The sequence below is a fragment of the Stylophora pistillata genome, chromosome 6, assembly GCF_964205215.1.
Source record: "Stylophora pistillata chromosome 6, jaStyPist1.2, whole genome shotgun sequence".
Lineage (NCBI taxonomy): Eukaryota > Metazoa > Cnidaria > Anthozoa > Scleractinia > Pocilloporidae > Stylophora > Stylophora pistillata.
In genome coordinates, this window is record NC_142524.1 from 1,093,787 (window position 1) to 1,107,941 (window position 14,155).

Genomic DNA, 14,155 nt, shown 5'->3' on the forward strand with positions numbered 1-14,155 from the left:
TTTGAATTTGTTGGAAATCTGTGGAGTGAGTCTTCAACGTAACCACTCAAGGGTACCCCCAGCCAGATTCAAGGGAGAGACACATCCGTAAGGTATTAAACGACGTTAGTTATGAGATTTTTGGCCGTTTTTCCTGGAAACTAGTTAGTCGTAAATGCGCGGGGAAAAAGGAAGTAAGATGCAGTCTGTTTGCATGCTTTGCATTTGATTTTTCTTAAGCTTCAATATACGGAAAGCCTTGTATTTCCTTTAAGTGAAGAAAAAAAAAATTCGGCTTTCTTTGGATAATGTAACTGTCTCTTGAGAGCGTCGCTTTGCATTGTACGGTTATTCCATCGCCATTTTTGTCTACATCACACAGACGTTCACGGTAAGTAAACACAAAGGACATGTTTCCTCGATTCCCTTTCTTCTTTCTTCATTAAAGCGCGGATTTCAGGTATATTTGTTGTCATTTTTAGATTACAGTGGCGACGAGGAAGGTCAGCTGTTTATTATATCCGAGCGTGTAAAAAAAAGTATGGGAATTTCTAGTGACGAAGGCGACGAGTTGCCACTTAGATTGTCGGCCAAAAAGCGCTGCTACGCGAAAAGATCACTTCTATCTTCCGACTCAGACGAAAGTGAAAGGAAGGAAACATCTCCAAGAAAACGGATAAACAGTTTACACAAGGAAACATTTGAAGAAGGAATGTGTAGTAGCGAATTAAACGAGACCCCCACCAGCTCACAGACGCCTCGCAGCTCAGAGCGGTTACGGAAGAAATCATCATTGACTTTTTCTTTACCAAGCAGAAAAGAAGTACTAAAATCAATGTCACCGAAAGGAAAGAGACAAAGGAGCCAGGAGAAAATAAAGGTTTTGAAGCCTAGAAAACTGGTGAACAATTTCCTTAGAGAGTAAGTTTGATCGGACGTGACAGTTTTATTTGTAACTTCACTGATTGTGTGACGTATTTTTCATTTTTTTAGTTTAGTTTATGATGATGATGATGATGAGCTTTATTCATGTGTCAATTATACAATAGCAGTAATAAAACCACTAAGTAAGGACACAACAAGATAATTTAGATAAAATGATAAATAACTAAGTATTAATATATGATTAAATAGCATAAAATATACGAATAAATAGCATAAAATTTGTGGTCAGCAGAATTAGGCTAGGGGACCTCAAGACGTGGAGGGGGGAGGAGTAGTCTGAGCCTGACTAAGATATAACTAAGAATCATGCACTGCAAAGACGTGGGGGGGGGGGGAGGAATAGTCTGAGCCTAATTAAGATATAACTAAGAATCATGCACTGCAAACCAAGCAGCCCACACAGCCACCATCGTCCATTAACATTTTCAAATCCATTCCTCTAACTGCCCTCTTAAAACCCGCTAGTGAATTCAACAGCCTAATACGGGAAGGTAGCTTAGCCCTTAGCACAGGTCTTAAGTTTTAAAGTTAAACTTAAACTAAACTAAAAGTAAGTTTGATCAGACGTGACAGTGTTATTTGTAATTTGATTGTGTGACGTATTTTTCCTTTTTTTTAGTTTAGTTTAAACTTAAACTTAAACTAAAGTAAAAGTAAGTTTGATCGGACGTGACAGTGTTATTTGTAACTTCACTGATTGTGTGACGTATTTTTCCTTTTTTTAGGGGGAAGGGAGGGGTGATTATGAAAATGTTGCATAGACTAAAAGATTGCCATCATTTCATTTTACAACATTTATTTTCTGATTCTCACAATGACTGAAGATGTCTTAGTACTCCTTGCTTTTTATGTAATTGCCATGCATTGTCCCATGTTCTCCAGGCATAACATTTTCTCAACATCTACATAAATATATGTTTGTGATTGCTGTAATATGGTATGGATTTACACCTAAGTGACTAGCATCTAATTTCTCCTTACAATATCACCCCTGAATTACAGTCAAACTAAGTGAAGCGCACCCCCCAAGATTACATTAATGAATTGATCATTTGGATATTGAACCTGCCAGTCGTTTCAAGAATGCAATAATGAATTGATTATTTGATTATTGAACCCAATAGCCGTTTCACGAATGCAATGATGAATTGATTATTTGAATATTGAACCCGATAGCCGTATCTGTTTTGAAAAGGTGTGTATCATTGTTCAAACTAGAAGTCCATTTCTGAAGTCCAATAAGATTGTTCTATTTGACGAGGAATCCTGAAAATGAACAAACTGCACCGTAAAAACACTGCGAAAACAGTTGATCGCAAACATTTACAAAATAAAAAAGTCTTGCGATGGCTTCGCCCCTAAACTATTTTTTTTCGACCATGAATACACTCAAGAATTTCTACAAGTTCGTCAAGATGTAAATATGCGAAAAAAGCTCTCGATAACATTCCATTTACAACATTTACAAGAAGTTCTACACAACACTCGAACTCACCTTTCCCCCCATGTCTGACGCCATCATCACGTGTTTGCGTAGTCCAATCAGAAATGGACTTCTGATTTGAAAAATGATCCGTGCCTTTTCAAAATGAATACGGCTATCAAGTTCAATATTCAAATAATCAATCCATTATTGCATTCTTGAAACAGTTAGCGGGTTCCATGTTCAAATATTCAATTCGTTATTGCACTCCTGAAACGATTAGCGGGTTCAATATACAAATAATCAAATCATTAATGTAATCCTGAGGGGTACGCTTCACTTAGTTTGACTATAATGAGCTGAAGCTGCAGTCCATAAGCCCCTCAAATTTTGCATTTTGATCACTACATGTTAATTAAAATGTGTAATTTTAAGCACCCTTAAACTTACACGATTTGATTGTTAGTTCCTTCCCTCCCCCCTCTAACAGTTACACATTTTCCTTGTAAATTAGTCACAATAATTTGGGAGTTTAAAAGTTTACAGCCCTCAATTTGAAATACAATAGCATATTTTCTGGGAGATTAATAGTTTACACAGTGCTTTCAATAAGACCTGGCACCCGCCGGAGCTCCGGCGGCTATTCTGTCGCGAGTCGCCGGGTATATTTCACCGCGCTCAAGTCGCAGTCGCCACACTAAGTCGCAATCAAGTCGCTCTCCGGTGGATGTTGTACCGAGGTAGCCACCTATTTCAAATCTTATTGAAAGCACTGTTACAGCCGTCAATTTGAAATAACAATAGCATGTTTTCTGGGAGATTAATAGTTTACAGCCCTCAATTTGAAATAACAACAGCATATTTTCTGGGAGATTAATAGTTTACAGCCCTCAATTTGAAATAACAATAGCATATTTTCTGGGAGATTAATAGTTTACAGCCCTCAATTTGAAATAACAATAGCATATTTTCTGTAGGCGTTCTTCTTATGTGAGTCGTGGAGAAGGTGGGTTTGACTCTGATGACAGTGGAATGTCTGATTTCATAAACGATGACGGAGAGGATGAGGAGAAATCTACTGCGGAAAGTGACCAAAGCAGTGATGGTGGCAAGAAGGATTCTGGAATCTGTAGAGTAAAAGAAAGCAAAACAGAGAGAAAAAAGAAAAGAATACTTGATAGCTCAGAGGAAGAAATAGGTCTTGATGACAAGGCTGCTTCGTCAAAGCTAAAGGGCTCGAGTTTATGTTCAAATGAACAAGAAATATTCAGAAATCTTAGTGATCCAAATTCTAATGAGTCAGATGAAAGCATTGCAAGTAAACACAAAACAAAAAACAAAAGAAGAAAGCTTAATCAGTTTATTGACTCTGATGAAGACATTTCTTCAGGAAAGGAGAGGAACAAATCTAAAGATGGCAATGCTAGAAGTGAAGATTCTGAAAGTGACGACATTTGTACAAGTGAATCTCCACATAAGGCTGAAATCTTGAGGCCACGTTCACAAAGAGTGAAAAAGCTCATAAAGAAACAGGAAGATAAAAATCATAAAATGTTTGATGGCTTATTAAAGAAAAGGCAAACAGCTAAACTTGATCCGAAAGAAAGACTTGCAAAGAGGCATTTGACAAATGATGATGATGGTGCTTCTTGTAGCACAGATGAATCGTCCAGCAGTGATCATTCTGCTCATGCATGTAGCTCTGATGATGATCAAGACCCCTTCAAGGTGGCCGCAGCATGTTTTGCACAGCTTAGTAGCGAGATGGATGAGGATGAGGACGACCAAGATTTCATTGTCAAGGATGTTGAGACATCTGATGAAGGCATGAACTCAGATGGTGCATCACAATTTCTTAAGCTCCTGGACACATTTGCAGGCAAACAACATGGTAAGGATGACAATGGAACACAGGACCAGGCTGGACCAGGGATCACTGTAGGTGGGATTCACTTCACTAGTAGGCAAAAGAGAAGGAAAAAGAAAAAAGTTAAGAAACGTTCAGCTTGGAAACGGCTTAAGATGAAGGATGATAGTGAGAATAGTGCTGATGATGATACCCTTGATACCACACCTAACAGATATCAACCCCTTCACATTGCCATTCTTGAACATGATTTCCCTTTAGTCAATAAGCTTATCAAGGAAGATCCTGATTGTGTTTATGAGATTGCCTTCAGAAAGAGGACTGCACTACATTTGGCTGCTTTAGAAGGCCAAGTAGAACTTGTGAAACTGTTACTGAAGTATGGGGCTGACCAGACCTCTCTTGATTACTATCACCTGCCTGCATTGGCATATGCTTTGGACGGGCATCCAGAATGCGTTCAGCTGTTGCTTGAGCAAGCTGATATTAAGAACATTACTAAAAGTATGAGGAGGAACAAACAAGGAATGAACTTGTTGCATTTTGCTGTGGGAGAAGGGAGAGATGGATTGAATTGTCATGACAGAGCAAAATGTCTGGAGCTTTTGTTTCATGGAGACAAGAAAACATGCACCAGGCTGTTAACAGCAAGTGATGTCAGGAAGTTTGTTCCATTAGTTGCAGCTGTTCATGCAGGACAACATGAGGTGGGTAAGATTTACATGAACAGTTAAGATTTGATTAGCTTTTTATCTCTCTGTTTTCTTTGTTTTTGTTTTTTTTTTTCTACCCAGCAGTCAACTTAATATTGATTGTATTTAAAATTAATAATTTAAGAATTGGTAAAATAGTTTCTAAGTAGCAAAAGGTATATTATGCACATAGCTTGCATAATGTATGGTTATCTGAAAGAAAACTAAGTCACACTGTATCCTTTAGCTGTCAAGAGATCTCTAAGGTTTAAAAATAGGAATTAAATAGATTAATGAAAAGTAAAAGACAACTACAGCAACTACCAAAGAAAATAACATCAAATCAAACAACAAAGAAGCAAAAAAATCTCTAACAATGTTTTTGGTGTGTATGCACAGAAACAAGTAGGACTAAATTTGCTTTAATGACTTTTGGTTAATAGACAAAGGTATAGTATTTGTACATGTAAATTGCTACCTTATGTTCTCTGTGTATGTGATAGTGTAAGTTTTTTCAACTTTTATAGTGTGTCCAGGTCTTACTGAAGATGGGTGCAGGTACATATATGACTGTCTTCAAGACTGATGATGGAGGCAACATACTTCACTTTGCTGTGGAATGTGCATCACATTTCAAAAGCAAATGGGAACCTATCAAGGACACTTCCTCTTGTCTAAGGGAGCTTTTGAAGGAATCAAGATTGCTTATTGACCAGCCAGATGATAATGGTATAAGTGCACAGAACCACAGTTACCTATTATAATTTACTCTATGCAAGCACTTTCGTTTATTGTACTGGCTTGATAAAGCATTTCAGACATTGGGCCAACACAAGAAAGTTCTTAATCAAAAGAAAAAGATGAGTGATTTAAACTTTGAGTATTCTTCCTTTATCTCAACTGGGTTATAACACAGGTTTATGTAATCAAATAACATTCAGTCTATTTCTTATACAGTAATACTGTATATGCTATAAATGTTTTGGGCAAGTTAGAGTCTATCCAGTACAACTGTATCTCAAATATTTTTATCACTATTATTATTGCTATTATTATCAATACTATCATTATTGTCTTTAGTCTAACAGTGTGAGTATAATTACTATTACCAGTGATTTTTTTTGCTTCCATTATGTTTATTTTTAGGTTTTACCCCATTGATGTATGCTTGTGAAAGTGGTAATACAGAGTGTGTCAAGACACTGCTTGACAATGGTGCATCATTTAAATATGTGGTGAGAAATTACAACTTGATAATATACTGTCTCAAAGATGGTTGAAACATTCAATTATGATACTCCTGCAACATGTAGCTGACATCATCTTAAATGTATGTACCCAAATCTACAATATATGTGCATCTAGATGTGGAATCCATGAGAAACTGATTGTGCTCTATTCCTATTAGGACAGCCATGGCACCTCTAGTCTTCATCTTGCAGCCATGTCAGGAGACACAGAGTGTGTTCAACTTCTGCTGAACTCTGGGCACCAAGTTGACTGTGTTGACAAGTATGGTTGGCCACCACTGCTCTATGCTAACTTCAAAGCTCATGAAAGCTGTGTGTTAGCGCTGATGAAACCAAAACCAGAACAAGTGTTCGTACTGAGAGAGCTGCTGAGAAGAGCAAGCGGTGACTTGGAGAAGAAAAGAACTGTTAAGGTAAGGTGCTAAAAAATGTCAAATCTGTTTACAGAACTTTTGTCCCAATTGACACCTAACCCCTTTGTACCCACCATCCCCCCCCAGAGGAGGACATCCATCACACAGTAATCTCGTGTGTGGGAAATGAATGTCTCCTACCCCTAACCCTGCAGGAAACGGGACCTCCGTTTATTCATCCCTATCCGAGAAGACTAGAATATCTAACCATTTCTTGATGTTATAGAAAGGTAGCAAATTCTTCTCAATTATTTTAAGACCTTATGTGATGGTCTGGCTGGGGCTCGAACCCTTGACCTCCCGCACAACAGTCCAGCGCACTATCCATTGGGCCAAGTGGCCCATCAGGCCAGAGCTCAACTCCAGTTTCCATACCATAAAGCAAATAGGAGTATTTCTGTTCCCTCTTTAGTCCATTGTCGGTTTACCCCTCAGCATTAAATTTGTTAGCACCCATTTAAACACCTGGGTGAAGAGAGGCACTGTGCAAATTAAATGTCTCGCTTAGGAACACAAGAATGTCCCCAGCTCAAAACTGGACCACTCTATCCAGAGTCAAGTAACACTAGTTATGAGGCCACTACGCCGCCCTAAAGTGTTGTGCACAGCCATTAATTACTGTAAATCCTCTATTAAGCTCCCCCCTCTATGAAGCCATGCCCCTCTAATGAGCCCCCCCCACCCCTCCCCCCATAAAACAAAAACTCAAAATAACACTCCAGGTCAGTAAGTACGATAAATGTATTCAAATACTGTAGTTTGTCATTTCAAATTGATTATGGTGATTGCTTGATCGATGTTATCCTGTTGGCATCAATAGAATACGGTATACGGAAATTACAGAGCAGAAAAACATTATTATTAAATTACAGAGCTAAAAACATAAACAATATGAACATTATTTGAATAAATATGGTACATCATATCACATTGTACCCTGGTAGTGAACATCGGGCTAAATTAATAAGTCCCTCCCCCATAATAAGCCACCCCCCCTCCAAAGTACCTGAAGCCCACCAGGGGGGGGGGGGGGGTTATTAGAGGATTTACAGTGTAGAGCTGCTAAAGCTGGTCATGGTAAGCGGTTCAATCATGATATTGAGACCAAAAATTCTTGTCTACAGGTGGTCAAGAATGTACTGGTGTCATTAGCCAATCACGATGCATACTACACAGTATTCAACGACTTCATTCGCCAAAATCCTGAGATGCTTGACGAGAATAACTATGGACTCCTACAGCATATCTGGAGGGCCATCTTGGATTTTGATAACAAGAGGAGATGGTTTAAAAAGAAGCTTTCACAAATCAGGTTAACCCATTAAAAATTGTACATAAAGATGTGCATTAAGTATTTTTGGCAGATGCGCACAATTGTTGGTGTTAAGGTTTTCTCATACAGCTCAACAAGAGCAGAGACAAAGAAGTACTGTAATGTAAGCAATAAAATTATAACTTGAGATTGAAGAATTTATGTCTATTTCAACGTCACAGGACAAGCTCTTGGAAACATGATCGTTTGCCTTTGGAGATTGACAGAACCAATGTTCTAGGCAGTGCTATGAATCAAATGGGGAGAATACCTGGACATGTACTGAGACACAGGGATTTGACTGTCACATTTCAGAATGAACCAGGTAGATCCAGTTAGAATGTACATTTGTATCTTAGATTTACACGGGACAAACACGTTGTTTTTTGTAATGCCATCATTACTTTGAACTGTATGGTCTGTCGCCTCAATTGATTGTGCATTCCACATGAAAGAGACGCTCACTCCCAGGCATTTAAGTAAACTTAGAACTTATTGTTCTTTTCGTAAACCCACATGTATTCATTTCCTTTTTAAGGTACCTGCACTGGCCCAAAAAGAGAATTTTTTGCTTGCTTTTGTAAAGATGCCATTGACCCCAAAAGACGCCTGTTCATGATGGCAGATGATGCTCAGTACAGGTACAAGTCCATGTTAGCTTCAATAGATGTAGTGAGCCCTCAAGTTCCAAAGACTTGAACTAAAAACTGTAACTTGTATTTTTCCAGTCCTGTGCCGAATGCTTACTTTGCTAAACATTTCACGGAAGAAGCTCGACAAAACGCCATACAAGCGCCAAGCACTCGACAGGGGCCATCAACTGGGAAATTAAAGGAATGCCTTCCAAGCGAGTGCACAGATGATGAGTTGAGGTCAGCAGTTTCGCAGGCAGAAGTTCTTCATGCAATGGCAGAAAATATAAGTCAACGACTCAGTGCACAAAATGAATGTGATAACAATATGAGGTCTGCTGGACAGAATGGTTTGGAAAACTATGGAGCAAGTCAGGGATCTGAGGAAGGGATCAATTTGAGCCAGAGTGTTGCAGAAGGGCATCCCAGAATTACAGCAACAGCGGATGAGGTAGCGTCCAATGAAAGTGGTTGTAACGAAAGAGTTGTAGGAAGTGCTGACACGAGGCATTCATCTGAGGTTTGTCATTATGCTACTAACACTTTGTTGGTAGTTCTACAGATGTACTGTTATAGTAAAATACAACAAAAAAAAAACTACAAACTGTATATCACAGAAGGTGGTTGTTGGCCTGTCCCTGGTTTTCAGGTAGAAAAGGAGGCAAATCGATGTATCAACATATAACGGTGCTTTTTACTAATGGAATGCTTGAAAAGTAAAGGGTCTACTTTTGCAGGCCGGACTGATGAAGAGCTGCGCGCTGGTTCATGTACAGTGTACATGTGCACTGTATCATACATGCAAGCTATTCTTTATTAATTTTGTAAAAGTTTTACAATTGTGATATTTTTGTCTGGTGTTTCCCAGCAGGAGCAGAACAATGGAAACCAAGTAACAAGGAATCTCTCCTTGGGTTCTAAACTCAAACAGCTTCGCTTTATCGGTCACATGGTTGGATTTTCTATTTTTGAAAATTTGCTTCTGGATCTTCATCTCTCCAAACCATTTGTGAAGCAGGTGACTTTTTTGTCTGTCGTTTCATATTAGGGTCTCTCATTCAGCTGTTTAGACTCATACTCACCTTACGAACTATGAGGATAATTATCATACTAATGATAACGATGGTAATAATAATAATGGTGATATCAGAAGCACGATTGTTAATCATGATAATAATGATAAGGCATTTATACTAATGATGACAATGATGTGGTGTACAGTACAGTACTTTTTGATTTCTCTCTTTTCTATTCTATTAATTTTTACAAGCACTTTTTTGGATTAATAGAGACTTCTTAAGAACTTTTAACTTTACTTTGATTCGAAAAGACCCTTTGAAGTGGAATTCATCAAAACGATTTTCCAAATGTTAGTGAAGTATTTCTTAATCAAGATTTTTTGACTGATACAGACTTCACTTTTTCCTGCATTTCAGATCCTTGGAATACCTTTAACTCACCCAGACGACCTTAGTTCATTTGATTACGAGCTCCATAAGAATGCAGTGACTTGGCTACAGGAAAACAGTGTGAACGAACTGGACTTGTCATTCAGCGTGGATGCTCTGAATCCATGGAACTCTAAACCGGTGTCAATTGAGCTTAGTGACGACTGTGACAAGAAGCTCACAGATGACAATAAGGTACTTGGTGTAGCGTCATTCATTTAGGATTCAAAGGCAGAATCATGTGCCATGTTACCACAGACTGTAGCTAGAAATAAATTCTATTTGTAATCAGTGTTTGTTCAAACAGGCTCTTCTCCCACCATCATTCATTGCTCTCGTCTGTCTTGTAGGAAGAATACAGCAGATTTGTTTCACAATTTAAATTGGAAAAATCGATTAAAGAGGAAGTGGGTGAATTCTCAGGAGGACTTCATGAGGTAAGTTGTGTTCAGTTGATGATGGGTTCATCTTACAGAGCAAATAACAATAAAAAACTCGCCATCTTTGAATACATTCACTCCAAACCGAATCTAACCCTCCTTTTCAGGTTATTCCACGAGAATTCCTTTCGCTGTTTACGGCTGACGAATTTTCATTGTTGATTAACGGAGTGGCTAAGCTTGATGTGGGAGACTGGAAGAAACACACCGAGGTGAAGCGTCACACTTGATATTTATAGCCTTTCGATTGAATGTAAACCGAAAGGAAGAGAAAAACAAATTTTCTTTTCAAATTGTGGGGAAAATTGGTCTTTGGCCATGAAAAAAAATACAAACAAACTCAAAAGAAAGCAGCAACAAAACAAAACAGAATGTCTCCATGCCATTACAAATGAGTTATCTTACATTTCATCCTTTGCCATCTGTAGTATAAGCAGTGCACGGCAGAAGATGACGTTATAAAATGGTTTTGGAACATTGTGACACCACTGAAAGAAGAAGAAAAAGCTCTGCTGATGAAATTTTCCACCGGATCGCCTTGCGTTCCCCTTGGAGGCTTTGCTGCCTTAACGGTAAACACCTGTGCAAGATATACATTTGGCTATTTTGAATAGACTCTGTTGCGCCATTTTGTTGTGCCCCCTAATATTTGCGCAAGCAAAGCTGTACTTCCGATCTATGCTCCTCGTTTGAGAGAGACTAAAACTATAGCTAATTAGTGTGTGAGGTGGGGGACTTGGTAAAGGTGGGTTAAAGTACGTTCCTTGGACAATCCAAACTACGAATACGGAATTGTTAAAGTTGAACCCCTTACATACATACATACCTGTATAGGTTAATTGACCACTCCCCATGGGGGCTTTTCAGGGCCATTCTCCCACCCATCCCCCCCAGGGGAGGACATCCACCACACAGTAATCTCGTGCGTTGGAAATTAACGTCTCCTACCCCTAACCCTGCAGGAGACGGGGCCTACGGTTTATTCGTTCTTATCCGAGAACACTAGAATATCTATCAAGTTGATTTGGTAAAATTAATTGGCCAATGTAACGATTACAAAAGCTGGCGTTTCGAGCGTTAGCCCTTCGTCGGAGCGAAGGGCTAACGCTCTAAGGGCTAACGCTCGAAACGTCAGCTTTTGTAATCGTTACGGTGGCCAATTTACCAATTCAACTTTGTTGATATATCCAAATTATTTCGTTACCCCCACCGAAGCAGCCCCAAACAGTTTCTTTAGAAACTATCAGCCTGTAGAATATCTATCCATTTCTTGATATTATAGAAAGGTAGCAAATTCTCCTCAGTTATTTTAGGACCATGAGTATTGGTCCGGCCGGGGTTCGAACCCGCGACCTCCCGCACAGCACAATCCGGCGCTCTAACCAATTGAGCTATATTCTCTAACCAATTGAGCTATATTCTCTAACCAAGTGAGCTTTATTCTCTAACCAATTGAGCTATATTCTCTTACCAAATGAGCTTTATTCTCAAACCAATTGAGCTATATTCTCCAACCAATTGAGCTATATTCTTCGGGCGCCCTTGACCTCTGGAAAATGAAAGCTTCTCTGCATGTGCTGTACCAGTTTATCGCTGTTGTTATATTTGAGTCACTAATAATCCCTGTTGGGAGCTTAATGTTTTGAACCAAATGTTAAGTCACTAGGGGATGATTTTTTTCTGACCGTTTTAACAACTATTATGTCTTAAATCGCCTCAAGGGGAAAAATCATTTCAGTTGTAGTCACGTGTTATGTAAATAACTTTTTTTTTCTTTTTTTTTTTCACTCTTAACCTAAAATCCCGCAAGTGCTATTCAACGTCTACACAGTAGAATCCTCGCAGGCTATTTGAGTGGCATGTAAATGTAATGGTGATATTCGTGGACCCAGTCATCTTTTGATCATGCTTTATTACTTTCTTTTGCTGTCTCTACATTGCTGTAAAATGTGTCAACTCCAGTTTGTAAAAATAAGATAATAGGGTTTTCTTTTGTACACCAGGGCTTGTCAGGTCCAACAAAATTTACGATTTCGAAGATCGAAGGACTTAACAAAGTAAGTGTATCAACATTGCTCTGAAGTTTCTAGACTCAAAATCAATCCTTGTAAGGTAATGATCCCCTTTGCAGGTACCTTGTGTTTTACGATTGATTTCTACCTTTGAAACTGAGTTTTAACCATAGATTCGTGCCCTAATGTCCAGCTCTCATCCCGCTTTTTTTCCTTTTGTCCATTTGGCAGATTCCAATGGCATCCACTTGTTTTAACATGCTGAAACTGACCAGCTACAGTTCTGAGAAACACCTCAAGGACAAACTGTTGATTGCAATAAGGCACGGTGCAGAGGGGTTTTCATTTTCATGAGCCACATATCCTGCTGTGCTGAACCGCTGTTATCGAAGAAGTGTCAAGATTTTTTTTCCACCTCGAACAGCTCGAGATGAATGGTTTATGTTCGCATGTGGTTCAGATCCGGATCTTAAGCACATTGGCGGAGTAAGAACCATTCAGAACCTCTGGACTACCTTGCTATATGATGTTCTTCTTTACTTTTATACGGTCCTCTACATTTTAAAATATTGATATAAGAATGGGCGTGAAGAAAAATTCAAACATTTGTAACATAACACTGATAAGTTAGGATATTTAGAAACTTGTGTTCCAAAGTTAACTGTTCGATGTGCTAAGAGAGTGAGCTAAGAAAGCCATCTTCATAGACGAGTCTTTTTCTTGCTAGACTATTGACTTTTCATTCGGCCTCGGGAGATGTGTGGAGCTTTGAGATTGGAAAAACGTTTCCTCAGGAATCGAAGGGATCGGTCGGTGAAGGCTCAAAATAGCTAAATGTGGGTGCCTTGAAAAAGGTAACTGACTTTTTCAAGTTAATCTACTAAAAACCTTCTCGCCGTCATAACTGCACAGTTGCATACCGCCTTTCGTACGAGAAGCAATAGTTCCTCTTACATAAAAAAGAATCCAGATTACACAGGAAGACGAATAAATCTTACCGCTAGAATCGGTATGAATCCTCTCAATCATTTTTGCAGATTAAAAACACAAACACACAAAAGGGGGGGAGAACGAGTTGCTTGATATATATTTGATTGATTTTCAATCAAAGTAAGTGTTGAAAAGTCGTTCCTTATGATGCTATTCCAGTAAAAAAGGTGCGTGGAAATTTCAAAAGTTGTAATTTCGGGACGTAAACGATGGTTTTTTTGTTGTTGTTGTTTTTTTTTTCTCATTTCGTGATAGGAAAAAGTCACCTGCTAATTTTGCATCATAAAATTTTAACTGTCAAAAATTAACTTAAGTAACGTTTCGTACTTGTAGCATTGGTTCCCTGCCATGCTTATTATTTATTTATTTATTCATCAATTCATCTATCTTTTCATTTGTTTTTTAATTTTTTGTTCTTTTTATTTCGAGTTGTATCAGTTTTGAGATACAAGGTTATATATATCAGCAACTCGTCTTTCTCCCTTTTTTCCTTTTTTTGCTCGTTTTCTTTTTTTAATTCACAGTAAAGCAGGCTCTGCGTGCCGTCAACTGCTGTGTTTAATTACCAGTTGTACAAAACTTAATCCCAATAAAATCACCGAGGGTTGATGTATTCCTCATACGCAAGCTACAACCTGGATATCATAAAATCCTTTATAATGTGGACCCCGAGATTTTTATTAAAAAATTTGATTTTCAGGGTGGAAGAATCAGAACAAAATCAGTAAATCTTGTCAAGGTAAATTGCCTTC

At 38.5% G+C, this 14,155-nt stretch overlaps 1 protein-coding gene across 2 annotated transcripts; it reads left to right on the top strand.

The window, feature by feature from the left end:
- The first annotated feature begins 149 nt into the window (after window positions 1-149).
- LOC111344411 (uncharacterized) lies at window positions 150-14,016 on the top strand. 2 transcript variants are annotated; one of them, XM_022951639.2, is made up of 17 exons: window positions 150-370; window positions 462-900; window positions 3,325-4,921; window positions 5,434-5,635; window positions 6,053-6,141; window positions 6,315-6,569; window positions 7,694-7,881; window positions 8,064-8,206; window positions 8,420-8,522; window positions 8,610-9,033; window positions 9,382-9,531; window positions 9,950-10,156; window positions 10,312-10,398; window positions 10,509-10,613; window positions 10,830-10,973; window positions 12,405-12,458; window positions 12,645-14,016. In XM_022951639.2, exons 2-17 carry the CDS (start codon window positions 521-523, stop codon window positions 12,765-12,767), a joined length of 4,251 nt encoding a protein of 1,416 aa, XP_022807374.2. In that variant the 5' UTR covers window positions 150-370; window positions 462-520; the 3' UTR covers window positions 12,768-14,016. The 2 variants fall into 2 exon arrangements, with proteins under 2 accessions (XP_022807374.2, XP_022807375.2); XM_022951640.2 differs by having other exon boundaries at window positions 9,385-9,531.
- The last annotated feature ends 139 nt before the right edge of the window (window positions 14,017-14,155 follow it).